Genomic DNA, 27,331 nt, shown 5'->3' on the forward strand with positions numbered 1-27,331 from the left:
GCTTAAATTGGGAACGAAATTGCAGAAGGCATTCATTTTCAGTCCCAACACCTACAAGTTTAAAGATGGAGGACTGAAAAAGATATTTAAAGAAATGAAATTTGAGTCCACTATAATAGAGTTTCCAAGTTCTAAGCTGTTCACTATAAGCGTTAAAAATAACATTATTTAAATATGTATACGGACGGGACCGCTAAAAAAGTTCACTACATCCGAGTGTTCACTATAGCGGGGTTCGACTGTAGTTAAGTTACTGTCCAGCAAGTAATTTCAGGGCGTTAGTAACATTATCAAACAACGCTGAGTACCTTAGCAACATTTGCAAGCAGATAATAATTTTTAAATTAAGGACATGATAGAATTTTTAATAATTTAATTTTCGAGCATTTTTTAGTTTGGCATCGTAATCTATAGAAAAATTAGCGAACTATAGCTTCTTTAACGTCAATTACATAAAAACAGACAACTGTAAACTATTCAACTACCTATCAAACACTTTTGTTAGCAAAATTGTATTGGGATAATTTTGTCAGAAAAAATTAATAGAGAATCTAAAGTACCGCGCGCTTTATATCTCAAAATGTGTGGTGGTCTTGTATTTTACATGTATTGAAAGGTACCGCTAAATAGAGTAAATATTTTATCAGTTTATTTATGAAAATTAAAGAGGATTAAAAGCATATTTGGAATTTTCCTCCCACTCTGATAGCAGAGTTTGGTCGGATCTCTTAATAACTGTCACAAGTGTCAACACAACTAGCATGCAACAAAAGCTCAAGTCGTGAGAAAGATACTACCATTTCTACTTACTTATAACTAAACTATTTTCGATGTAAAAATGATGGAATGAAAGATTCCTCAATATGCCAACAAAAAAAAATCACATCATGTATAACACACAATGTTTCTTCTTTTTAACATATGGAATTTAGTAACGAGAATCTATCAATTTAACGAGTGCTTTGTATAAATATAATTTATAAATCGTTTTTTTCCTGTTCCAAACACATTTTCTCTAAGGAAAAATGTTATATACAAGTATGTAATTGACTTTTGAGCCAGTTCTCAACTAGGATCATCTGACGGCCAAAATTACCCCAGTAATAGAGATTACTTTGCCAACACGTTTATGAATTTAACTTAACTGGAAAAATTATATTCACACACCAGCTTTCTCTTTCTTAATTCAAAACCAAATCAATTTTATTATTTTTTCTGATTAAGTACATACATTTTTTTTAGAAGTTAGAAATAAGCCAACATGATCAAAGTATAAAGCAATTGAAATAAAACTTACATAGGAAAAAAATAAGAATGGGGCAAATTTTTATTAGCGGCACAAAATTGTAACGCAACTTATATAAAATACAAAAATACTTTCAAAAAAATTTTAATTCCTCTGTTTCATAATCTCCAATATTACTAACTTCTAAACAAATTATACCATAGGAGAAACTAAACCAAAAAATTTTTCAGTTTAGCATTGCTGTACAAAAACATTTATTTAAACAACTGATTTCACAATTAACATTACCAATGACAGTTTTTATTCATCATTTTTAAGAGAAGGTTCCTCTTTTTAAAACTTACGACTGAAAATGTTTTATAAATTTTTTAATGTGGCATAGTATCTGAGATATTAAAAACTTTTTTTTTTCAAAATTAAATATGCTGAGTTTATAAATGTGTGTTGTTCTTAAGTGGAGGAAAATGAAAACCACCACAAAATATCAAATAAAAATTAACTAATGATCTTTCCTTTAGCTGTAAAAATTTCATTATTAAACAAACTTTAAATTGGATTCAACTTTTAATAAATGCCAATTAGAAGATTTAATATTCTGTTAACAAATTGCAATTGAATTTAACACTTCCTTAATAAAAATTAGAATCTTTTTGAGAAAATTTGTACAAATAATGCTTAAATTTAACTCCAGCACAATTCTTGATATACACTAGGAAAGAATTGTGCTAGAGTTAAATTTTATTTTAAGAACTTTCTCTAGATAAATATTTATTTCTAATTATGTACCTTCAACTATAATATGTTATGTTACTGTGAGAGGTTTGATTGAAGGAATTTTTTTGCATTTGAAGATTCACATTTTCATACTTAGAAACAAATATTAAGATGGATTAAATCCTTTGATAATGTGTATTAAATAATATCAAATAGTTGCCACAAAAAAGTACTCTCTCTATATAAAAAGGAACAATTTGTGGATGTTTCTTTCTGATACTACTTTAACTTTGAAAAAGCACTGTGCTTTGGCTTAAGATTAAACTATTTCTATTTTCATTTGTACAATTAATATGTTACATTAGATAGAACTGTAATTGTTTTTGGAAAATAAATCATAATGATGAAAAATTTGTGATAGCAGTCAATAGGACACTGACATTAGCCACAGAATGGTTTAAGGTATAAATTTGCACTTACAAACAAAAATTAGACAAGAAACAATGCAAGATCTTTTTTCATTATAATTTATTTAAAACAAGTTATTTTGTTGCTTTGGCGGTCATCTGCTGTGCTTTAAGAACTTTAGCAACTATTTTCTGTTCTTCAATGAGGAATGCTCGAATGATTCTGAAATGTTAAAAGAAAAAAAAAATTCAATTAGTGCTGAAACAGCAAAAATTTATTGTTAACAGTGGGGTTGAAAAAATTTAATCACGAATAAATAAATAGTAGAGAGAAATAACTTTTAAATCGAAACAGAATTTTAAAAAAAACCCAACCTTTTCTTAATTACCTTTGCTTTTGAGCAAGCAGCTTATTTTTATTAATATTTTATTTATACATATTAATTAAATATTGGCATCGATAATAAAATAGCAATTTTTTACAGTTCTTCAAAAGGAATAAGTATCTTTTCCCCATTAACTTTGCTCTTTAGTAGATAGGTTATTATCTCTATTTCGATTAACATGTATTATCAACATTAATTATCATTGTTGTCAAAAATAGTATGATGATTTTTTTACCGTTATCCTAAGTAAAATAGAATCTCTTTTCTATTCATTTTGCATTTAAATGCATAGCTAATTTTTTTCAAAATTATTTCATTTACCATTGATTTTAAATTATTTACTTTTACAGAAACAAATTTCAATTCAAAAGAATTACTCTAAACATGTGGTATCAGATAACTTTACTAGTTAGAAGATTAAAGATAATTAGAGTACTAATTTAGTGGTGTAGTCCACTAATGCTACCATGTTGACGTTGTTCAGAATTTACCTGACATAGTGAATTAATTAAATATTTAAGTATGCGCAATAAACTTCTATTGATCAAATAGAGCTATAAGCTAGCAAATATTACTGATGTTAGTTTTCAATTTTAATTATTTCATTGAAAAATTTAATCGTCAATATTATTTCAATCCTTACTAATATGTCATTTTCCAGGATTCTGGCAAATTTTTTCAAGTTTTTCCCTGACTTTGGTGAGAGTTAATTAAATGCGCAAATAACTTACAAATTATATTTACATTACAGAATATGGTTAAACAGTAGCAACACATTTCCAGTTTTAAAATGTTTAATTCCTATGTGATAAATTTAACCAAAACCACTTGTACCTTTAAATAATGCCAAAATTGAATAAAATAATAGTAATATTTCCACTGAAACTAGTAAAAATTTGAACAATTATTTCAACTTACCTGCTTCTAACACACTTTCCACATCTAGATCCACCATACGTTCGAGTAACTGTCTTGTGTCGTTTTGACAATGCAGAGAGCTCTCTAGGTCGAGCATGAGTAATCTAAAAATAATTATGATACAAATATAAATTAGAGTGATTCAAAAGCTTGAAGGCTTAAGTTCATAAGGCAAAGTATAATTCTACTACATTCAAAAGCAAAAATTTTGAGATGAAAGTGAAGAATATACAGGAAAACCCATCAAGACTGATCAAATTCAGCATAACCAGATTCCCCACTTGAATTAGTATAGATATTCATAATATCTAGCAGGCGTTTTTAGAAATCCATATATGCACAACACAATAATAAGCTTGCACAATATTCAAAGGGTCACATTTACTAACAACCAAAAATCTTCAATTATCCATATTGCAATATGAAAGCTTAACTAAAGTCAGTGGTGCTACAGCCCATGAAGGGCCAAGGCTTATTGTACCCATCATCATCAGATTTTGGGCACTGCTCTGGGGTGCTCAGAGGGATCTGAATGAGAAAAATCCTTTAAAAAAGAAGTCTTAAAATATCAATTCTTATGGCTAAAAAACCCCAACCCTTTGAGCTTTCCCGGTTCACCTTGAGACATATTAACTGTATGTAACTGATTATAATACAACAGAAACATTTAATTAAACATATAGCAGAGGGTAGAAAAATAAAACAGAGGATAAATATACGAACCAAAATAATATAACTTTCTAGATTATATCGAACCCATTAAAAAATTATTAAACACGCTTATAAATCATAATTATAATTTTTAAACATGTTAGAGAATTAAATTTTGTCTAACAGACAATGACTGACACCTAAAAACCAAAGGTTACAACCAAACACTTGAACTCAGTTTTATACTTTGTACGTAACACAAGTTTTAATAACACATAGATACTACTTTCTTATAAAGAATAAATCATAACTACCATTATATGGATAATTTAAATTCATTGAATGAATGTAGACTTTTCATTTGAATAGTTTTTAGATTTAAATATTTGTTTATCATTAAATAAATACTATAGTCTGTTCAACGAGAACTGATAGTGAAAGTAAACAAAGCGGCGTGCTATTTGGCGCAATACAGTTGTCTGCTTGGCGCCGGATTAATGACAAATAGCGATTATCAGCCAAGCAAAAACTCTCATTTCTTAGAGGGTTGTTGGATGAGCAATATGGAAAATAAAGTGACGGATTTAAGTCCTTCTAAAAAACGGCAGAAGAAATCTTACATAAGTAAAGCTGAGAAGGAAATAATATTGAACATTTATAAAACAGAAGTATTCAGAATTATTAAAGAATATAAAAGGGATAATATATTACATTCACCAAAGAGGACTAATTCTCGTAAAACTCTTTTGGTTGTCATTGAGAATTTCAACAAAAATGCTTTTTTCTGCCACAACAAAATTCCGACAATAAACTAAGTTATCAAAGCTGTGAACGATGATTCTAATTAACCAAACTTTAAAAGAATGACATTTTATTCCTTGTTAAAAAAATTAGGCTTCAAACATACTTCTCTTAGAAAAATAAAGATAACAGTTTAAAAATACAAATAAATGCAGTTCCTTCAAATATATTTTCAAATCAATCGGTGAAATATAAAACTATTTTTAAATATTATTTAACATTTAATAAATTTTTAAAAAAAATTGTAATTGTGAAAATAAAGAGTATTTTTTTTAAACATATTTTTTCAATTTTATACGACTTTTACGATGGAATTATAAAAGTTGTTTTGCATAGATATTTAAACAAAATATATTAAAACTAATTTAATTTAAACTTAAAAATTACATTAAAACTATTCTCAAAATAAAATTATGTGTCTACTTAAACAATTAGAAACATATTTTCATGTAAATATTTTAATTTTGCACTTTCTTATCTAATTTTAAGGTATCAAAAACCGAATATTGTTTTAGTTTTTCTATAAAAGCGAAAGCTCTGTCTATTCAAACGAAATCGCCCATTCACTGAGGAAACCGTTGAAGTGGTAAGTTGGCGATCAAACAGCAACCCTTATGTTTACTTCCCCTATCGGTTCTCGTTGAACAGACTATAGTAATAATACTGTTATAATGTTTAATTTAACAGAGAAGTACTTGTGGCTTAATTCATTATATTTTACAGTGGGACATTCTATCTGAAATCAACATTTTTACTATTTACATTACAATTCGAAGGGAAATTTTACAATCAAGTAACTAAACATTTATTTGTTAAACAGGGCTTAAAATATAATTTTTTTTTCATAGTTAAAAAAAAAAAAATCTCAACTGCATCATTTCAAGCCAATCTCTTTATTTGTACAAAACAAAAGGAGTAAAATTTATCGATTTCATATCTCAAAAAATTACCATGTCGGAGGTTAAGAATTTCAAAAATATTTTTTTAATACTTTACAATCTTAACAATTGCAGGGTAATAAGAAATAATGCATCGATTGTACATTTTCCCTAAGTGACTTGCAATGATTTTATTTTAAAGCTATTTTAAATCAAGATACAATACATTGGAAATTAGAATATCTAAATAATTGAAGAAATAAAAACAAAAATGTAGGGCTTAAGACAAGAGTTTGTAAACATATTTAAAACATATAATTATGTGAAGAGAATTTTTTATTTTTACCCAATTTGATTAATTTTCATCGAAATTATATAGCTTACAACATGTTTTTATACTTAATAAAAGCATACTTTGGCAGTTTACCTTTAAATATGTTGAAAAATATACAAATAAATATTGGCAAATTAAAAGATTCTCATTATAATTATAATTCCATTATAATTTTACAACCTAAAATTAATTAGAACTTAGTACGATGTACAAAAATTATTTTCTGAGTTTAGATAAAATTAACTCTGTTTGAATTTATTCATCGTAATTTAAATTCAAGAGATAAAATGCATTATTTTAAGAAATTTTTAAATTAATAAATTTGTCTTGTGTATAAATTTGAGAAACAAAAACTTCAACATACTCCTCTCAATTTCAAATGACAATCTCCACATCTTGGGATTTTTCCAGGTTTACCAGGATAAAGATATACAAGTCTTCCACCAGGTGTTTTAGATCTAAAAAGAAAAGAGTCATATTAAGTCATTTAAACAAAACTCATACAAATGGTAACAATTTTAAAATATTTACAATAAAAATTTGTTTTTTATTAAAATAAAAAAAAGAAGGAAGAACCATAATAACTTACATACTAACAATAATAAGAATGTTTATTTTTCCTTTTAATAGTTCATTAAACTAATTGGGATAACTTGCCAATATAATTCTGAAATTTCTATAATATCAGGGGTCTGAGGTGCCTATTTTGTGAAAATTTAGACATAATTTGTGAAAATTAAAAAATTATCACAAAAATGTGGTAAAAATATAGTTTATCGTTTCTTACAGTATACAAAAATAAAATTTTAAGAAAAATTTTGTGAAACTACCATTTTCCCTGAAGTTGAATTTGTGAAGGTATCACTAAACGGTAGTAAATTTGACCTGGACAGACCCTTGAATATGATTATTTCTTCCATTAGCAGAACACCTACCTTGCTCTACTAAGAACCTTCTAAGTAACAAACAATACCTGGATATGTATTTTGTTTTTAATCGACTGTAAAACATATATGAGCCAGATATTTCATAGAGAAAATAGTTTATTATTCTTAATAAATTCATAATTCATTCAGCTGGAATAATTTTCTCTTTTTCCTTTCCTGAATAGTACCAGCAATTTTTCAAAGAAAAGAATGAAAATTTTTATTTTATAACACCTAAAGAACTAGAAGAAAATATTTGTCTATATTTTAATATAAAATAAGGACAATTCTTATATTAATAAAGAATCCGATTAACACTCTTTAATATCAAAGTTATGCACATTATTCAGGAGTGATTGCGGTGTTACGAAAAAATACCTTCAGCTTTCAGGGCATTTTTCTCCACTGTGTCAATTTCTACTATCAAAAAATTATAAATTCTAATTTTTAATCTTATTTAATGCAATTTTAAAACCTAAAAAATTCGTTCATCAAAATTAATTATTTTATTTAATGAAAAGAAAAACATATCAACTTCTCATAATATTAATTGATTTCACCTCACGACACAGATTTTGACAATTTTTAAGTAATAGAAAAAAGAAAACCGACAAAAATTTCAAACAGTTATATTATAATTAAAATAATGAATAGTTATGGATAACAAATGCAGAACAGATATATTATATTTAGAAATTGAACAACCACTACATATTATGCAACAACGAAATCCATAGCAAAACTGGAGATTATTAATGAGAAATTCTCAAAAACCCTCCAAATAGAGACTGTTATTTCACCAGCCCTAAAGGGTAGAAAAAAAAAAAAAAAGCTTTTTTTACATTTTCATTTATTCATCAAGGCCTTCAAGATAATCATGTTATCGAAGATAAGAAAAATGCGCTATTTTTTTCCCAAATAAAGCTAATTTAATTTTTTATTTCCCTGAAAAATTTTATTAGGTATTGGAAAATAAAATTTTTTTACACAATTACTCATGAGTATTTAAATATATTTTTAAACCTGAACTGTACTAAATTGAATAATCATACTTAATGCAGATAAAAAATTTTGTACTTTTATTCAAAATGCAGAATGTTTTTGATGGAAAAAAATCAGTAATTATGAAATATAAGTAAGTATTTAAAACATCTTTTTATACTCACAATATCTCATGTTAAAACATGTTTTTATTTAGCTTAAAAGGATCATTACACAGGGTTCTCATTTAATTTCAGAAGAAAAAAAAATCCTTTGAATTTTCCAGGAATTGTAGTGTATATTTAAGACCATACTTTATCTAAACCATTCAATTTTTCTTCGATAAGCTGATTGATTCATTTGTAATGTCAGATATTAGATTTTGTGGGTAAAAAATATCATTAAATACGGATGAAAACTTGGAAAATTTTTGCTAAAATGTGGAATTTTACAACAAATTTAAGTCTAATATCAATAAATGATTACAGTTACTGACAATCTTATTTTCCAGATATGATGTTGGAATTTATACAGGTTTCCTGATTATCCAATATTTTTCCTGACAATTTCAGGATTTTTCTGACCTGCCAGAATATGGACCTGATATCGAGTGACTTGTGGATAAATCGATGCATTATACAAAAAGAAAGAAATTTTCCACAATTATTTTAGCTTACATAATAATTTCTCGACCTTCAAAAGATAAAAACAAGATTATAATTGAATATAAAAAAATACTCTTAATCAGTTACAATTTATTTAATAAAGAACAAAAATAAACGCATTTGACAAAAAAATAAAAAGAACATCAATGTATTAGAATCTAAGTGTTAATTTTTTTTACTATTCATTATTTAGCAAATAAAAAAGTGAGGAGACAAATAAAAGAATAAATAATTATAATTACATTTTCACCCTATTAGACTGAGTATTATAGCACAGTCTTCGTCTGTACGTCAATCTTTGGACCATATTTTAATTCTGAAAATAAAATGAAAATTTATCGAATTATTACAAAGAAGCAACAATTACAATCTAAATAAGAAAATGGTAAAATTATTAAAATGATTAATAAAGATTGAAAAATATTACTTAAGGAGAACGACCCCAGAAAAATATCGAATCAAAACAAACCGAATTGGAGGAAAAAGTTGATGACAAATTCTAACAATGAAAATAAATTTTGCTTATAGCTCAGTATGATCGAGATGACTCTTTTTAGTTCATATGCCTAATAATTAATGTTTATATGAGTAAGCTGGAATAAAATCAAAAAGAAATTTATTAAAAATTATAAGCATTCTTTGAGTACGTAATACTTAGAGCATAATCTCTAGAAAGTAAATCCTCAGAATCAGCCAATCATATAAAGGACCATCTCACTGAATGCGGTTCAACTCTATGATCGTAGTTCGCAGTTTTTCTCTGCGTTACATAAAACAGAAATGGCCCATAAGTATGAAACCTAATGGAGCATTCTTACTTTATGTAATTCGTACATGTTGTTGTACATCAATGTAATTTGAGCATGAGCGAGTATTCTGCCTTTTATCTAGTTTCTAAACATTCGCATGAAAAATTCACTCATACGAATTCGAAGTTACAAACAAAAACCTAATTAGTGCTATAAAAAATCACGAATAAGGCTTTTGCTCACATCTCCAAATTCGCATATGCAAGTTTTTGTATACAGTGTAAATGCGTTGGTTAAAACCAAGTGACATTTTCGCCACACTACAACTTCCACTTCGAAATTTCATGGTGTTGCTCTTGGTTCTTGTCATCTGTTTTTAATCGTAAAATCATTAGTACTACTCAGATTTAAAATTTGAGTAAGCGTAATTCAATTTAATTTTATTTATTACTATTTATATTTTTTGAAAGATAGATTTTTAGCCTTTTTACTGGTATGTTTTCCACACAATAGTATTTTGCGTTGCATTAAAATATACATATTCAGTGTTTATCAGTTCGATTGACTGTATGGTGTTATCTATTTTATTAAATGTTACATGAATTATTTATTAGCATGTCTGCTAGTTTATTTTCATGCATAAAAACTTTTCCTCAACTCCTTTGAATTTGCTTACAATGGTCCGGAAGGAAGGGGATTTCCCCTTTCAAACGATGTAGTTTGACAAATATAATTTGCCAGTGTTTGCTTTGTTGCATCAAAGTAAACATAGCTTTTCAAAATATTATATAATGTTGAAATTATAATAGTGTTTATTGATATAGATGAACTTTAGAATTGTAGGTACATTTTTCTTACACAAATCTATTTATAACATCTAAAACTCTAAACTAAATATTTAGACATATATTGACTTTTATTAGGCATTTTAACAACAAATAAAAAACTCTCTCATAAAGTAACATTAATGAATGTTGTGGTGACCAGAAATGGAGTTTCAATAAAATTGTACAATTGATAGTTTTTGCCAAAGCAAGAGGTCTCTGATTTACCACTTTATCCGAAAATTAATCTCGAACTTCAGATTTATTTTAAATGCATGAAATAAAAGGAAACTATTTTTTAAAGCAAAAATGCAGAAATTAAATGAATGACAACTAAACTTTAATAGAGAACTAACTTCATTGCTGCGTTTTTTTTATTTTTTTAAAAGTTTTTAACTGTTTTTATTTTATTCAATCTAAGGAAAATCTCTATGAGGAGAGTTGTAGTTTTTGCTTCCATATGGTAAATGATGTCACTATTGGCAAGTAACAATTCATACTAGTTGACTCATACTAGTCATAATAAAAATGAATACTAGTTGGTTGTTTCGATAATACTATAAGCTAAATGTTTTGTTATAAGAGAATTAAATGTCAATCCTCATACTAAATCTCTATAGAACTCACTCAAATTTTATTTCTATCTCTGAGCTGTGTGACAAGACAAGTTGCAAAAGTTATTTAATGGCTACAATTTGGAATTTATTGTGCACCCTACAGGGAATTTGTTATAAATAAGGGGCAATACTAGAAAATTCATCAACTGCTTTTATTGGTTGCCACTTTTCGTTTTACTGGCCGCTTTTTATGTTTAAAGTACCTTATTAATGATTTTGCTGCTAAATAGTTGTAGTAAATGTTTTCTTTTTTAGTTTAAATAAATGTAATACTACAAAGTATATATATTTTTATAAAATATGTTTTGAAGAAAAATTATTAAAAAAAAAATGGAAAAAGAATATATAAAATGCTCGATTTTAAACTTGTTTCTCTCATAATCATTAAACTTCTCTGTCAGAATGAAATGTAATAACAAACTCTGTAAAATTAAGCTTTTTAATTTAATTAAACATAAAATATTAAGGTTAGAATTTCTACAACTGCTTTCAACAACCATTGTTTCATTCTTTCTCTCTCTTTTTTTTTTTTTTTTTTTNCTTTCATTGTTCATTCATTCTTTTTTTTTTTTTTTGACCTTTTGCATTTGATTTACCTGTTTCAGTTAGTTTTTTTATTTGCTTCTAAATTTTTATGAAAAAATATTTATTTTTCATAGCTTAAATAAATGTTATGCAAAAATAATATTTGACACTAAAAAATGTCTCTAGAAAATAAGTTAAACATAAAATATTAAGGTTACTGCTGCTCTCAGTTTTTTTATCTTTACATTGTACAATCTTTAATTTTTTTCATTCATTTGCATTTGATTTGCTTTTTTTTATTCTCTATTATTTCAGATAAACCTTATCCTTCAATCATTTTATTTTATTTTATAACTGTCGTTGAACAGCCGACCCAATTTTATGGGTTTATGACTACTAATGTTCAACTCTGTAGCTTTGTAATTTTGAACCAATCCAAAAGACACGGGAACTTCTGGATTGAGTATTGGGAGAAATTTGCCTTCGTGGAAGACTTTTTGATAAAGCTAACCCGCATTTGCGTTACATGGAGAGGAAGACCAGGAGAACATCTCACGGTTAGCCTGAAGGCAAGGGGACTCTAACCCATGATCCATCTACCACTGAAGATATTTCACATCAGCACTGTGGTCGGTGCACCGGATACGGAATTCGTAGAGACTGTGATTCGAACCTGATTTGCGAGCGCTCTATCCTCTGAGCCATCGCGGCACATCCTTCAATCATTGTCAAGTTTGTTTTTTTTTGGAACTATTACTTTTAGGAACTTATTTACTATTTTTGCCATTCCTATTCTTGCTTCATTGTTATTTAATACTGCCCCTGCCTTTTTATTCCTGTTTCATCCTTAAGGAAAGAAGCAAAATCAAACATCTGCCTACTCTTAACGGAGTTTCTTTACATCAATAATTAATTCTACTTTACAATCTCATTAAGAAACAAAGTTAGCCAAATCTGAAAAGATGTTATAACAAACTGTCAATAAAATATGGTAGAAAAAGTCATTAAAGAGTATCATATCAGAACATAATAAAGAAATAGAATCGTTCATTTATATAGATTTTTAAAAAAAAGTTAGGATTAAATTTTATTGTATTTAAATTTAACCTATTTAAAGATTCTTTATGAGAAACTATCTACCAACATACAACTTGTCAAGGAGTTGATTAAGAAATAATCAGAAGTTATTAAAAATAAATGTAATTATGTGCATTATGTAGGTACATTACCAGAAACTAAGGAGTTGTGAGAATGAGGTGACAAATGACAAAAAAGCAGGAAAGTTATCTGTGAATGATGGTAATGTTTTGGTAGCCACTTTATTGTATTTATTCACTGTTTGAGGGGTGGCGACCGTTAATTTTGCTCTTTTATCATCAATCAAAATTCAGTTTGTTTTCCGAGTAGCTAAAACTCTGACATTTTAATTTTAGCTCTTTGCTTTAAGAAGACAAAGCAATACAAAAAATTTCATTGCTTCAATGGGGAATGAAACAGATTAAAAATAAAACTGAGAAATTTAGCAATGCTCAAGGTTTGAATTTCTTCAATCTAATTGAAAACTTATAGCTTTGGTTATATTTTGTTCTTGTGACATTAAATATTTTTCATTATTTTTTTAATTTCTACTTTGTGTATTTTAAATTGGTTAAATTTCTTAATTAAAATGATTTTTAGTTTCTTCTGGCACTTACAAATTTTCATATTTTTTCGGTTAAAATTTTTCTATTTTTTGAACTATGTTTTCTTTTTTATTTCCTTCTATTTCTAATTTATCTTATGTTCTGACCTGTTTATTTTTTATATTAACTAATGCTAAAACTTCATTTAGGACAAAACATGAACGAATTTAAAACAGATTCCGAATATGCTACTTTGGGGGCAGAGTTTGGAAGCAGTTTTTCTGAGAAAGCCATTCGCATGGGTAAGTATTTTGATAACTTATATTTGCTTATTTCTTTGATATTTGAAATATACTTCTTTCTAATTTTCAGGAAGAAATTTATTTGATATACTCAAGATTTCAAAAAACTTTTTTTTTGAACAAAAAAATTCTGGTTTTGGTTTACATTAAAAAAAAATTATTAAGGTCAAATAATACTCAAAAGCCAAAATTAAAGGTATCTAAATCATTCATGAATATTTCATTGAGACCTTTTTTTTTTAATCTATCGATCGATTTTTTAATAAATTCCGAATGTATCCACTTTTATTCTATAACTAAGCTAATATGATGTAAAAGAAATAATTACTAAATATTTTTAATCTGTTTACATACTGCTTTACAATCCACTTGAAATGCTAGTGAACATTCAACATCTAAAAATGTTATTTTAGTAATGCATATAAAAGTGATTTCCCCCCTTCTAGTATGATAATGCAGATTAACATTCCAGAACAGTAATTCATATTGACTATTAAACACAAATTTAAAAATTTTTATATTTTTTCATTCTGTGATATTTAATTAAATAAAAAGTATTTTTCCTGTTTAATAAAAAAATATTACTTTTTATTGTATATATAAATACTCTTATTAAAAAATAATAATAGAACCATTTTTTTTTTAAAAGCAATTTGGCTTAAAAAAATCTTTGTTTAAACAATCTAATACTGAATACACTTAAAATTTTTATTAACAAAATGTTACAACCTCCCTAAGTATTTATATTTTTTGTTAATTCTCTTTTTTTTCTCTTTAAAAAAATTATCATTCTAATGCTGTTCAGTATTATTCTTCATCCTCTTCAATTATGTTTTATAACAAAGAGTGCTTATTTCTAGTTACGAGATTGTCACATTTATTGTAATTTAATGGTTTATATAAGTTTTTATGAAAACTATTTATAAGATGTAAATATGTTGCACAAATGGTTTTAAAAACATAGTTACTTTTTTCTAGCTAATACCTATTTGAAGATTAAATTATTAATAGGGAACCTTGATTATAGATTTCATACTCACTTGTACTAGTTTAGACTAATGTTTTATGTACCTTTTGATACTACTTGAAAATACTATTTTGACCAAATAATTCATAGAATTTATTTACTTGCTCAAATTCAATTTTCAGTGTTTGGCAACAGAGTAGTTTCAAGTCTTCCATTCTATAATAAATTTATAAAATGCTTAAAAACAAAAAGGAAAGAGAGTAAAAAATTATTGTTAGTACACATAAAAGTTGTAGGATTAAAATAAATATTTTAATAAAGGAAGAACATAGTTTATCATAAATAGCATAAAAGTTAAAAAAAATTTTTTAAATATTCCTATATGTCTAATTATAAATTTAAATTTTAGTAGACAGTTGTAATGAAAGTTAGGAATTAAATTTATATATCAGACACAATTTTTTTCAAAATCTGACTTATTTTTAAAAATTAAATAAATAAATAAACTAATTAGTAAACTATGCTATTACAATGCAATCAAGACTAATCTTACAGTAAAAGTCTTTATTCTAGAAACTAAATCGAAGGTAAGGATTTTCAGTGGGAATTAAAATGTCTTAGCTCTCACTGAAAACAAAACTCAAGCTGAACACAAGTTTAGCATTAAATTAATTTTGTCTAGTTACATTAAACATATGTAGAAGAATATCTTGTGGGCACATACAGTTGTAATTTAGAATTTCTAAAAGTTTTAAATTACAAATAATTAACTACTGAGTATTTTTAAACATACTTTATGCATATAATATGATTAGAGAATTATTTAATTAAAAATAACTTTATAAATTCACTATTATATTTTTTTACTGTTTTCATTGTTCTGACAGTTAGCAAAAACAAAAATAAATTTTTATGCAACAATTCAAATATGTCACAGTGTTATCTAATTTTATGTATTAAAATTAAAAAAGAATTTCTAAACTGAATTTTTTAATAAGCATTGAAGGTTTTTAAAGTAAATAAATATCTTTTTAAAATTAGGAGCTGTAAGTTGTTTACCCCTTTGAAACTTTTAATTTTTCTATTTATTTCAGTGAAAAGATTTTTATGGTATTTTTCCCCATTTAGAGTGTCACATTAATTAGCACCTCTTTCTTTTCTATTTTTCTACCTTGATGTTTCAAACTTGTTCCATTAAAATAGTATTTTACTGTTTCATAAGTATTGCTTTTTTACCTGAAGACTTATATAAAGTAAAAACATTTTAACATCATAAATCTTTTAAATTATTGTTCATGCTTGAGCATTATTTTGTGTATTTTTTATTTTGAATTATTACAGTTTTACATATTCTTATGGTTGAATAAAGCTTTTGATTATTCTTTTTAATTTCTATTTTGAACTATTCTTATTTGAACAGTAATAAATGTAAATATTTGCCTAGTTCTCTTGTGTATTATAATAAAATAGATAAATTTAAAAAAATAAATAAATGTAAAACTTCTTTGTTTTTCATTTATTCTATTTTAAATTACTCATGTTAACTTTCTTCCTAGCTTTTATTCGGAAAGTGTATTCTATATTGATGGTCCAGTTGGCAATCACTGTTGGATTTATTTGCCTCTTTATTTACAAGTAAGTTTTTTGGCTCAAATATTATAACAAACTTTTCTTTTTTATTGTTCATTCTTTAATTTCAAGATTTAAGAGTCTCTCTACAGAATACACTGTTTTTCCAATATAAAATTATTTTTGCAAAATTTTATGTTTAATTTATTTTTATTCAATAGAAGGCAATGCCTTTTTTAAAAAAAAAATTTTTTTTAATCAAGCTTGTTAAAAAATAATAACCATTATTTACATTTTAAAATAAAATATTTTAATTTATAAAATCAGTGTAATAGTATATTATTTTTTAATATTATTAGGTTTAGTAAAGTGGGGATTTATTGAAATACATATATTTTCTCCTTTTAAAGTGAAATATTTAGTTATTTTTAGAGACATTTCATCACACTTTCATTTTATTTATTTACCATGAAATCTATGATTTTTATTAATCTTGATCCAAAATCGAGTTTAATGAACTTTAATTTGAGCTATTAAACACATTCTACACTCTTTTATGTGCCCCTTTTTTCAAAATTTTAGTCATTATGACCAATATTCTAAAAATCTGTTTGCTATTCTACAAATGCATTGTTGTCTTAATGCATTTTAAAATATCAAAACTGAAATATTTATTCCTATGTACTGACCCATTAAGCAAAAATTAAACTTATTTGTTCTTTCAAAATAAAAATACTGTCTTTGAGAATGAATCATTTGATAACAAAAGTTTTAAATCACTATTATGTGTTACTACCCAGCAATCAGAGCATTTTGAATTCTTTTTTAATGAAAGATTAGCATAATTCTAGATCGTAAGCTCCAAAAAATAAGGGATGCCTTGTTACAGTAGGGGCTAAAGAATTTTAGGGGATGGTGGGCAAATTAATGAGTAATTGTTTGTTGTTAGAGCTTTCCATTGGATCTGTAACAACTTTATAAAATATTTTATTTTTAAATTCTGAGAATGCTATGAATTTTTACTAGTCATATGAATTATCAAATTTTTTATTTTTGTATCAAAAATTATGTATTATTATATACAAGTAACCAAGTATGTTTAAAATAACTTTATGTTACAGTTAGAGTAGAGTAACTAATTTTTCATAGTGTAAAAAAAAATACAGACATTGCTAGTTTTGCTTTTGAAATGCTAAGTAACATTATTTAACTCTCAGCATTTGGCGTAGTTTCAAAAAAATAGATAACAGAAGTACATGGAATTTGTGAAAAATTTTAGAAATTTGTGGAAAAAGCTCAAAATTTTGAGAATGTACAATATAATTTTTTGGTATTATATTAGATTTTTTTTACCTCAACTAGAAATAAATTTCAGAATAGTGTAGTTAAAAAAATTGTTTTTATAATAAAAAAAAGAAAAGTATATCAGAGCTTGACTATGAAATCTCCCACATGAATACATTGGAATGACTCGTATATAATTTGATTACTCTTGTTCTTTCACTGTTCAAGCCATTATATAATTGATCTAATTTGAAGATTTTACTTTTATAAAACTGAAATAAGTAGATGTCAACCATATAATTCTTAAGTACTTCTTGTTTGTAAGTTCGTATGTATTTTTTTATAGTGAATCTGTGCGAAATTATACAGCGGAACATTCTGAGATGATTATCGTTGCCATGTAAGTTGTATTTTTTTTTTTTATTTAAGTTGTGGTTTGTTCTATTAGTTACTTTTGAGTACTTAGGTCAATTCATAATGCATTTATTCTGGTTCATTGGCAAAAGAATGTCCATTCCTGGTGCTTTTGCATCAAATAGTGTGACTAGACCAGGGCCATTGAAAAAGTTGTATCAGTTAAAGTAAAATTACCTAATATGTTTCTAAAAGTTCATTGCATTTTTAATTAATTTATATTCTATTTCATTTAATAATCCTCTAAATTGTAATTTTTATTATAATTTAATCCGAGTTTAATTTTTAATTTAATAAACATTTTTCTAATATTTTCTGTTGTCTCATATTGTTAAAAACAGCTTAATTAATCTAAATGAACTGTTTTCCACACTGTTGTTTGATGATACTGTAAATAATACAGTAAAGAAGGAACTTCAGTTTCAAATTATGTATTTATTCAAACAGCCTAAAGAAGTTGTATACTGACATTTAGAAACAATTTTTTAAGTGCTCAGAAGAAACTGTTCTCAACAGTGTAAGTTTGCCACTCAAGTTATTGAGGTTGACTTCTGATAAACCTGTAAGTGAATTGTAAGTGTTGTACTTATTGATGAAGAGAAATATGGATTAATATTTTTTCAAGGAATTGAAGAATAGGAAGATTCCCCTATTTATTTAGTGGCTAGTAATATTTATTAGTAATCTAGTGGGCAATAATATAAATATTTTTTGAAAATAAGGAAAAAGAGAAAAAAGAACACAAGCAATTGAAAAACTTCTTGAATAGTGATTGGCCACAAAATATTGTCTAAATTTTTAAGATGGCGAATTTACTCAATCTGAAAAATTAAGAAAGCAAAAAGGTGAATTTCATTGTAGAAAGCTCAAACTTATATGGTTCATTCATATTTAGAAAATTTTCAAAGGTCGACATTAGTAGTTCCAATACATGTATTGGATACTGAAATAAAAATTCATGTCTTTTTTTTTTTTTTTTTTTTTTTTTTTTTTTTTTTTTTTNTTTTTTTTTTTTTTTTTTTTTTTTTTTGCTCTGATACAGAAATAAATGAACCTTTCGAAAATGAGTATTAGGAATAAAAAACTTAATATTAGGAAAAGATATCAAAATAAATTGTGCAAAAATAAACAGGTTAGATGTGTACCTATAACTGCATCTTGACATTATTAATATTTCTAAAAGAAGCAATTTGCTGTCAAATTTACAACTGAACCATGGTTTTTGCACCCCAATTTACAAATTGTGGCAAATGTTTCATTCTGTGACAAAAGAAACTACAACAATTGCCAAATTGTAAGAGCTGAGAAAACAAATTTTTTTTCTGTCTAACAATATTACAGACATGTGTTTCAGATGAGTTGAATTTCTTCTTTTTCGTGACATTTCAATTTTTTTTGTTGATAATTTCTGTATCAATAGTTTAATTTGGATCAGTAACTAAGTTGGGTGTAGAAAACTTATTCGGCTAAAAAAATTTTATTCACTTGGCTTAAGTTTTTTTCTGCAGATTGGCCCAACTGCATATTTTTTTCAATAGTTAGTGAGAACTTTAACTGGATGCATACCATTCTGAAAAAATGCTGCTTCTATTGGCAAAATATGTATTTACTAACATTAAAAAAAATGATGCTAAATATGACTAGAAGATTTTATTAGCAGAAAGTGAGTTTCGCTATTAGTAGTGATTCAAGAATTGGATCTTTTTTGGCCGAATATCTGAAAACTGATTTGGGACACTTCAAATATCCATGTATAAGTGAGCTCTTTAATGTCTGTCTGTCATTGTCTCATTGATACAGTGAGATGAAGTGAGGATTTTCTGTATCTCGTAGAGTTTTATGAAAGAATAAATTTTGCATGTCAGAATAAGTTGTTAAATTAGGGATTAAATGACAGGTTAGTGATTAGACATGCTATAAAGCTTTATTCTAAGATTTCAGAGATTCCCATTAATGAAGAATTTTTAACATATGGTGTATATGGATTGTGTCATCTTTATCTAAATGACCAGAAGAAAAAAAAAGATTATCTAAGATTCGAAAAATAAAATTAAGGAAAGGAGTTTACATACAAGAAAGGTGTTATGCAAGTATTGTAAATTTTTTAAACCAATCAACAAATTAGTTTGTTCTTGGGGCAGATCAGTTGGTGGTTTAAAAAGAAAATTGATTGGAAAAAAAGTGTTTCTTTTCATTCAACCAATATGGTATCTAGCTGAAGACATCATGAATGTATTCTTTAAATAATTGTTTTCCCGATTAAATGTATTACCATAATTTTATTGAAAGATTAATCTTAATTGAATTCTCTATTCTTTTACCTTTTAATTTCTAAAAATTCTTTTAGTGTCATGGTGTTTGTATTGATGATTGCTATGGCTTGCTGTGATAATGTGAGAAGAACATTTCCATTAAATTTCATTTGCCTCTTTTTATTTGTAAGTTATTTTCAATTTTTTTAAAAAATTTTCAGTATTCCTTAAATAAGACGATTTATGCAAAAATTATAGTATTTAGAATATGTTAATGCATGTGTTGTTGTATTTTTTTTTAATGCAAATTTTTAAATTCTCTGTTAAGTTTTTTAGCTAGCATTAATAATTGTAAATGCTTATGTTTGCAGAGAGTTTTACCGTTTATGTCAACCCTTTTACTCATTTCGAACTATCCTTATAAAAGTAACTCAATTGTCAAGACCTCATATGCACAGGCATATCTAAGGAAAGAGCGAAAATAGCGTCTGTGGCAAATCTCAAATTTATGCCCATTCATATTTCTTTAAATACGTAACAAAGCAATATTAGAAGTATGTAATCTTCTTGATTATATTGTAAAACTTATTTTATCTGATCAAAAAAAAAAAATTTTTTTTTGAATATTATGTTTATAATAATATTATGTTTATGCTTTTTTAAAATCATTGATTAAAAACATATAGTCATTGCAAAATCTATTTTGATACTTTGTATTTTTTTTTTTCGAGACAAAAGGGAAGACAACTAATTTAATTAACCTCAGTTAAATTTTAAAGTTTTACAAACATGATATAGATAGAAAATGTTGCCCTGGTCTGGGGTTTATTTTTTGCGGGATACAATTTAGAAATAAATATTTCTTATCATTAAAAATGAAACTAAAGTAGGCGTATGTTTTGAAAAATAATATTTTACAAACAGTAAAAATTTAGGAAGTTTTTAGCCGTATGTATTCTGAATTAATCAGTAAAATGAAATTCTTGCAATGAAAAAGTAACTTAAGAACTAATAATTTTGATCAGTTTTAACATTTGCTAATAAAATTTATTAAATTCTTTTCAGACATTTGTTGAATCTTTTCTCCTTGGAGTTGCAGCTTGGTAAGTAAAGTAATTGTATGTATGATTGCAATAAACTGTTTAAATCTAGGGTTGTCAAACTTTTCAATTCAGGTGTCTTTTCTAGTTTTAATTCCTTTTTTCCTTCTTAATAGTTAGTCTCACTAATCATTTCAAAACTTGTAAACTATTACTTATCACTAGTAAAGTGATAGGTAACAATAAAAATGTTTAAGGGTAATTCTGGGTAAAAAAAAACTTTTTAGAAGTATAAGCTGAGGAAAAAAATGGTAATGCTCTAAAGTGGATGTAAAAGTATCTCACATTTAGACAAGGTGTCACTTTATTTTTTTAAGGCCACTGAAAGCATGTATAAACTTTTATTTGTGTCCAAATGAAAAAAAGAAGGAACTTTTAAATTTCTTAAAATGAGACTTATCACCTCAAAAAATTTTGAATAAATTTGAGTATAAGAAACTAATTTTCATGAAACTTAAATACTCTATTATACTGGTAGTAAACTGCAAATTAATTTTGTCTTTTGGAATGGATAACTTTTATTCCAATATTATCATCTGCAACTTCATCCTTTTTATAAAATTTATTTCCTTCTTATTTCTATATTGTGATTAATGTTTACCTCTGTGAATTCTCCTCTTGAGCAAAGCTAATTATTCTAACGTTAACTCTCCTTTCTAAACATCTGTAATTTTGTTTCTCATTAAAATTTCAATGCTGAATTGACAGCACACTGCATAGAACAAAAAAAGTAAAATGAGTTGTTACACAGGTTTTTACAGTATAGAAATTTATTCCCCTTTTTATTGAATTTAAAGAAAGTTTTTTGGATACAATTCAGCCATATCTTTGTGAGTGCTACTTTACGTTTATATATTAAATTAAGCTGATTTTTTACAATAGTAATCTCTTAACCAGCTTTGGCCTCACAGATAAATTTGGGTTTATGAGGATAATGTTGGGGATTGACACAATAAATTCTACCATTGCCAATTATTAACCAGAGTGTTTAGTTAAAATAAATAATCCAACTGGCCTAGATTTTTAAAAAATAGATTTTGAAAAATTATTTTTAAAAAATTTGGAAATCTTTCGCCAACAATAGTTTAGAAGCAAAAGATCATTGGAGAGATGACACAGTCGATAAATAGTGGAATGTAAGTTAGCGTTTGTCCGCCAGAAAACAACTAATTTCACCGAAATAGAGGTGCCCGGTTACCCCTACCCTTCATTGAAAGTTTGGATCCCTTTTAATGTTAATTTCTCTCTTTTTTTCTATTCTTCTAGATCTAAAACATAAATAAAGAAGTTTTATAATTGTGAGCAAATATTGTTTGATTCACTTGAATGCATAATTTTATACAATAAAAAATGAAGTTAACATTAAGGGACTGAGACTTTTGATTATTCTTCAGATTGAGCTATCGGAAACAATATTTTTAGATTATGATTACTCTCCATGCTTTTTAATCCAAAATTTGGATTCAAAACCCATATTTGTAGAAAAAAGGTATGTTTACGGAATTCTGGATGATTCCGTTTGCAGAAATAATTTAGCATAGACACCACAGTTGCTTTTTTAGTCCCCTTCTTTTGTTTTATCAACTTGTTCTCCCTTTTCTTTTAATCAACTTTTTTTTTCCTTGCTATAACTTGTTTTGTATTTTTCTTACTCATTTCTGTATTCCTCTCTTTCGTTTTGTGTTTGGGCGATGAAGGTACTTGCATAAAAAACGGGAAGTATTATGCTTATCTACTTAGTATTAATTTTTGCTTTTTTTTTCCACTTGACTTTAGTTTCTTGTTTAGATTATGTCTTTAGTTTCTTGTTTAGATTATGTCTTTATCTCATTTTAGTGCTTATGAAGCTGAGGAAGTAATGTGGGCTGCTGGAATTTGTGCTGTGAGTGAAACATAATTCATTGTTAAGTAAAACTGTAATATTTATACCTTTTTTAAAAAAAAAAAAATAATAATTTTGACTTTTCTTTCTTTTTAGTTTATATGTTTGGGTTTGACTGCTTTTGCGTTTCAAACCAAGGTAAGATTTGGATCTAATTTATTCAATTCTAAATCATTATTTTCCCATAAATTTTAAATATTATCTTTCATTAACAGTATGATTTTACCATGATGGGAGGATTTCTGTTTGTGGCTCTGCTGTGCTTTGTTATCTTTGGATTTTTGGCTATTTTCCTCCATGATCGGGTATGTATTTGTCATTTTCCCCCTCATTACATGTTCTAATAATACTTACTTTGTATGCTATGTACCAAATCAGAATTATCCGTACCTTATTGATGATATCTTTCTTTTCTAGATTGTGCAGCTGGTTTATGCTTGTGTTGGTGCTCTCATATTTTCCATGGTAAGTATCAAATTACTTTACATTATATGTACTGTAACTAAAATTCCTGCATTATTATAACATCCTGTACTGCATTACTTTATTTTAAATGTGTGTTTAAAAAGCACAATAATTTTTTTATTCTTCAATTTTCTATTTGTTGTAATAGTGGTAAATTTCTTTAAAAAAATATTTATTTAAACTTAGCTTTGAATTTTATTTATGTCATCAATGATTAGGTTCAGAAAATGTGATTTAATTAGAAAAGTGAAGATAATTGTTTACAATTTAGCTGTTAGTCTTTTGAATCTATGCATGTGATTCCATATATGATGCAAAAAATAATAAATAAGTCAATTTTTGTGTAACATTTTCTGCTGTCTAAAGTACAGTAGTAGCTAATCTACTAAACACAAGGTTTACCTTACAGCCATACTTTTCTACATTCTATCATTTACCTCTTTTTTTATATATATATTTTTGTTTTTGAAAAATGACCACACTATTGAAAATTTCTACTGTACATTTTTTTTAAAAATAATCAAAAGACCAATCGGTATCGATTTTAAATCCTTCAATTGATAAATATTAATATGTCAACCGGCCTGTGTAAGGGTCAGGGAACTGACCTTGCATAATAGAGGTTCGAATCTTGGGCAAGGCATGGATGTTCTTTACTTCGCTGTACTATCTACTGTGGAAGTAACGTTGGCCCACCTGATATGGTGCCCCTGAAAAAGTGGCCAACAAATCTGCCCTTCAGCTGCCTGTATGATGAAAGGTCATTCTCCAGGTGGGCATTGGGGGAAAATAAATTAATGTCAGGTGTTGTAAATTTGAATTTTTTAATGTGACTTGTTAGGGGATCATTTGCTGTTTAATTTTTATTAAATATTATCAATTAAACCCCTCTTTTACATGGTCAGTTTTGCTATTTAGATCATTGATATTTATATTGCTCATTCGTTTTATATTGTGGTATAATCTTATTTACTTTAAATTTTATATTAGTAACAGCCAGGCCCGGACTGGGATCTAAAATCGGCCCGAGCATTTTGGAGATATCGGCCCTCTACTTCAGATAAACACCGTGTACGCGAAGCCTACGCGGCTCCTAATGTATCATTTTTTACTTATAAATTCTCATGAACGTAAGTTAATTTATCGAAGTAAGAAAGTAGATTAAAATTGCATAATAATCCTTTTTGGAATATATTTCAATTTAAAATGCATGGTTCTTATGAGGAAACATAGGTTGATAAAATCAAAAAGGTGAAAGATGAAGAGTAAATAAAAATATTTATTATACTGCACATACATGAATGATTTATCTAAACATTTTGTTTAAAAATAGATTTAATGCTTCTGCAAAAGTCACTAAATTAAAATTTAATTTAATGACTTTTGAAGAAGCTCACTATTTTCTGCCACTTTATCGATTATGTCGTCGCTATCTAATTTCATTAATAGATCTTTTTCTATTGCCATTACCATTAGAGCATTCAAATTATCCGAAGATAAAGTACTCCCCATTCGATTTTTAATTACTTTTAATGTGGAGAATGATCTTTCCCAAGCCACCTGACTAATTGACAATGTTAGTAAAAATTTTAATGCTGGACCAATTAAATTGTAAGAATTGGTCAATAAATTGAATATCTGTAATATCTTGTAGCAACAAATAACACAATTTTTGCACGCACTGCGTGTTTCACATTTTAGGTTTACTTCTTCTGTTTCCAAAGTAAAGTCATTATTATCTTCATTTGAATGATCTTCTCTTATTATTTAATAATCTTCTAGGTCTGAATTTTTCAGTTTTTCCCAATGTAAAGCTAAATTTCTTAGTTCAATTCGCAAATTTTCACTTACAGCTGTTTCGTCAAATTTTAGCAAGAGTTTGCTTAACTCATTTAGTTCGCCCGATTGAAGCTTGTTAAGATGTATTTCAGGGAAATGTTTCGGATCTAGATAGGAAAAATCAGCGTACAGTTTTCCATTTGCAGGAAACCGGCGTTCCATTGACTCTACAACTGTGCTGAAAATAATGTTATGGACGTTTATCTTAAATGCAGTGGTTTCATCATCAAAAACTGTTTCATTCAACGCTATCTCAACTGGCATGAATTTTCTTTTCTTCACTCTTTTTTTGTGGAAACTTTGTTTGAATTTCTATTTCAGTTTCTTCAAATTCCTTATTTACGCGAATAATAAAATCATCTAACTTTTTGTACACCTTCAAAATCTCTCACTATTTTTTTAGTTCTGAACACGCTTGTGATACCATTCCAAAAGCTTTCAAGATATCTAAACCAGAAGTTTGCAAATATTGGGAGAGCGGTGTAGTTAATTCAAATATTCTTGAGAATATTTTGGCGGTGATTACTGTTTCATATTTGCAAAATGATTCTAAAAAAATTTTTGCCTTTGCACGGATATCTGGGTTGAAATTTGAATTTTGTTGTATAGTTTCTAAACTTGTAATCAATGTGACATATAACGGCTTTACAGTTGAATCTGAGTTTGAAAATGACAGACATTTAGTAACAGACATTTATCTTTAGCAGTTAACAAGATTAAGAGCCCATTAATGAATGGCTGTTTCATAAAAATTCTTTAATTTTCCAATCAAAATATGAAAAAATGTTGCATGAATAAATACAATATGTATTAGTCAGTTTGCTATACAAACAAATATCAACTTTATTACTATTTTTACTAGAAGACAATGAAGTGTATAGTGTATTCAAATAGATATGCTATTGAATTCTGAGGCTAAACTAGTTTTTACTTTTAATGTTTTAGTACGGTACAAATTCGACAATAGGCCCCCATAACCCCTTCGTCCTTATAGAGTCCTTAAAATTCCTTCGACCGGTTGGGGGTCGATAACGATCCTTAGGAAATCCCTGGAACTTAATACCTACGCAATATTGAAATAAAATTTCAAAATAGGTACTTACCAAATGGAATTTAAAAAACACACAAAAGCAAATAATACATTATGTTAAAAGTCTAGTGAAGAGTACACACTGTAGAAAATTCTACTGGATGAAATAAAAGTTCACGTTTGTGCAATACTGGAAACAATAAAGAAAGAGAATCTTACACAGCACTAAAGACTCACAGTCGGACATTTATTTATTTAATTTTATCATGTATCAACAATTACATCTAACAGTATCTCTAGGAACTAATTTAATATTAAGTTATAAAATACAGGGTGATTCAGACCATGCGTGCCACCCATGTTTTTCGAGAATGGAGCGAATAATAGATTTGAAATAAAAAATCTTATTACTAAATCAACCCAAAGGAACTCAATAGTGATATTGTTAATTCCCGCAAGTAGCCTGAAATACCGGAATTTTAACACAACTTTGATTTTTTAAATAGAAACCTACATCTTATTTGGCATCATTTGGAGACAGTTTTTGAAAAGAAATAACTTTTACTTAAAATATTTTTTAATATCTCTTACTATTTTCAAGTTAATTATAAGAAAAAATACATATTAAATAGATTTTGACATATTCACTAAAAAAAATTTTTTTTGTCATAATGTCTTATACCTTCATTAAAACACATTTGTGCTTTTCTTTCCATGTTTTATAAAAATTGAAGCGATTTTGATAATTTAAGTTAATCATTTTTGATAAAAATGATAAATTGAAGTAAATAATCAGAATTTTTTCGTATCTATTATCTTGAGAACAGTAAGAGATATTAAAAAAATTTCAAGTAAAAGTAACTTTTTTTCGAAAACCCTCTCCAGTGATGCCAAATAAGATATAGGTTTCCATTTAAAAAATCAAAATTGTGTTCAAATTCCAGAACTTCCGGAAATTAGCAATATCACTATTGAATTCCTTG

At 26.8% G+C, this 27,331-nt stretch overlaps 2 protein-coding genes across 3 annotated transcripts in view; one reads left to right on the forward strand and one right to left on the reverse strand.

The window, feature by feature from the left end:
- Positions 1 to 2,471: 2,471 nt before the first annotated feature.
- Positions 2,472 to 9,625, reverse strand: LOC107454356 (large ribosomal subunit protein eL34). The gene is made up of 5 exons (XM_043052873.2): positions 9,335 to 9,625; positions 9,150 to 9,223; positions 6,700 to 6,793; positions 3,672 to 3,775; positions 2,472 to 2,590 (listed from the first exon to the last, which is right to left on the reverse strand). Exons 2-5 carry the CDS (start codon positions 9,212 to 9,214, stop codon positions 2,503 to 2,505), a joined length of 351 nt encoding a protein of 116 aa, XP_042908807.1. The 5' UTR covers positions 9,215 to 9,223; positions 9,335 to 9,625; the 3' UTR covers positions 2,472 to 2,502.
- A 292-nt stretch (positions 9,626 to 9,917) lies between these two features.
- Positions 9,918 to 27,331, forward strand: part of LOC107454355 (protein lifeguard 1) — a 24,347-nt gene continuing 6,933 nt past the window's right edge. Inside the window, exons 1-10 of one of the 2 annotated variants that reach the window (XM_071178798.1) lie at positions 9,918 to 10,074; positions 13,454 to 13,546; positions 16,070 to 16,148; positions 17,713 to 17,766; positions 20,128 to 20,218; positions 21,098 to 21,135; positions 22,969 to 23,014; positions 23,111 to 23,152; positions 23,230 to 23,319; positions 23,432 to 23,479. In XM_071178798.1, coding sequence (XP_071034899.1) covers positions 13,462 to 13,546; positions 16,070 to 16,148; positions 17,713 to 17,766; positions 20,128 to 20,218; positions 21,098 to 21,135; positions 22,969 to 23,014; positions 23,111 to 23,152; positions 23,230 to 23,319; positions 23,432 to 23,479 — 573 coding nt within the window. In that variant the 5' untranslated portion in view covers positions 9,918 to 10,074; positions 13,454 to 13,461. Of the gene's footprint in view, positions 10,150 to 13,453; positions 13,547 to 16,069; positions 16,149 to 17,712; positions 17,767 to 20,127; positions 20,219 to 21,097; positions 21,136 to 22,968; positions 23,015 to 23,110; positions 23,153 to 23,229; positions 23,320 to 23,431; positions 23,480 to 27,331 lie in introns of both variants that reach the window. The other variant, XM_071178799.1, reaches the window with a different exon arrangement.

This window comes from Parasteatoda tepidariorum, chromosome 3, assembly GCF_043381705.1.
Source record: "Parasteatoda tepidariorum isolate YZ-2023 chromosome 3, CAS_Ptep_4.0, whole genome shotgun sequence".
Lineage (NCBI taxonomy): Eukaryota > Metazoa > Arthropoda > Arachnida > Araneae > Theridiidae > Parasteatoda > Parasteatoda tepidariorum.

What these genes read in the sequence shown, in the direction of transcription:
- LOC107454356 (XM_043052873.2), bottom strand. Translation starts at nt 9,214, where the DNA reads ATGGTCCAAAGATTGACGTACAGACGAAGACTGTGCTATAATACTCAG. An exon ending in CAGTCTAATAGGGTGAAAAT is followed by an intron (nt 6,794 to 9,149) that starts GTAATTATAATT and finishes TTTTCTTTTTAG; the next exon opens with ATCTAAAACACCTGGTGGAA. An exon ending in GGAAAGTGTGTTAGAAGCAG is followed by an intron (nt 2,591 to 3,671) that starts GTAAGTTGAAAT and finishes TTAACATTTCAG; the next exon opens with AATCATTCGAGCATTCCTCA.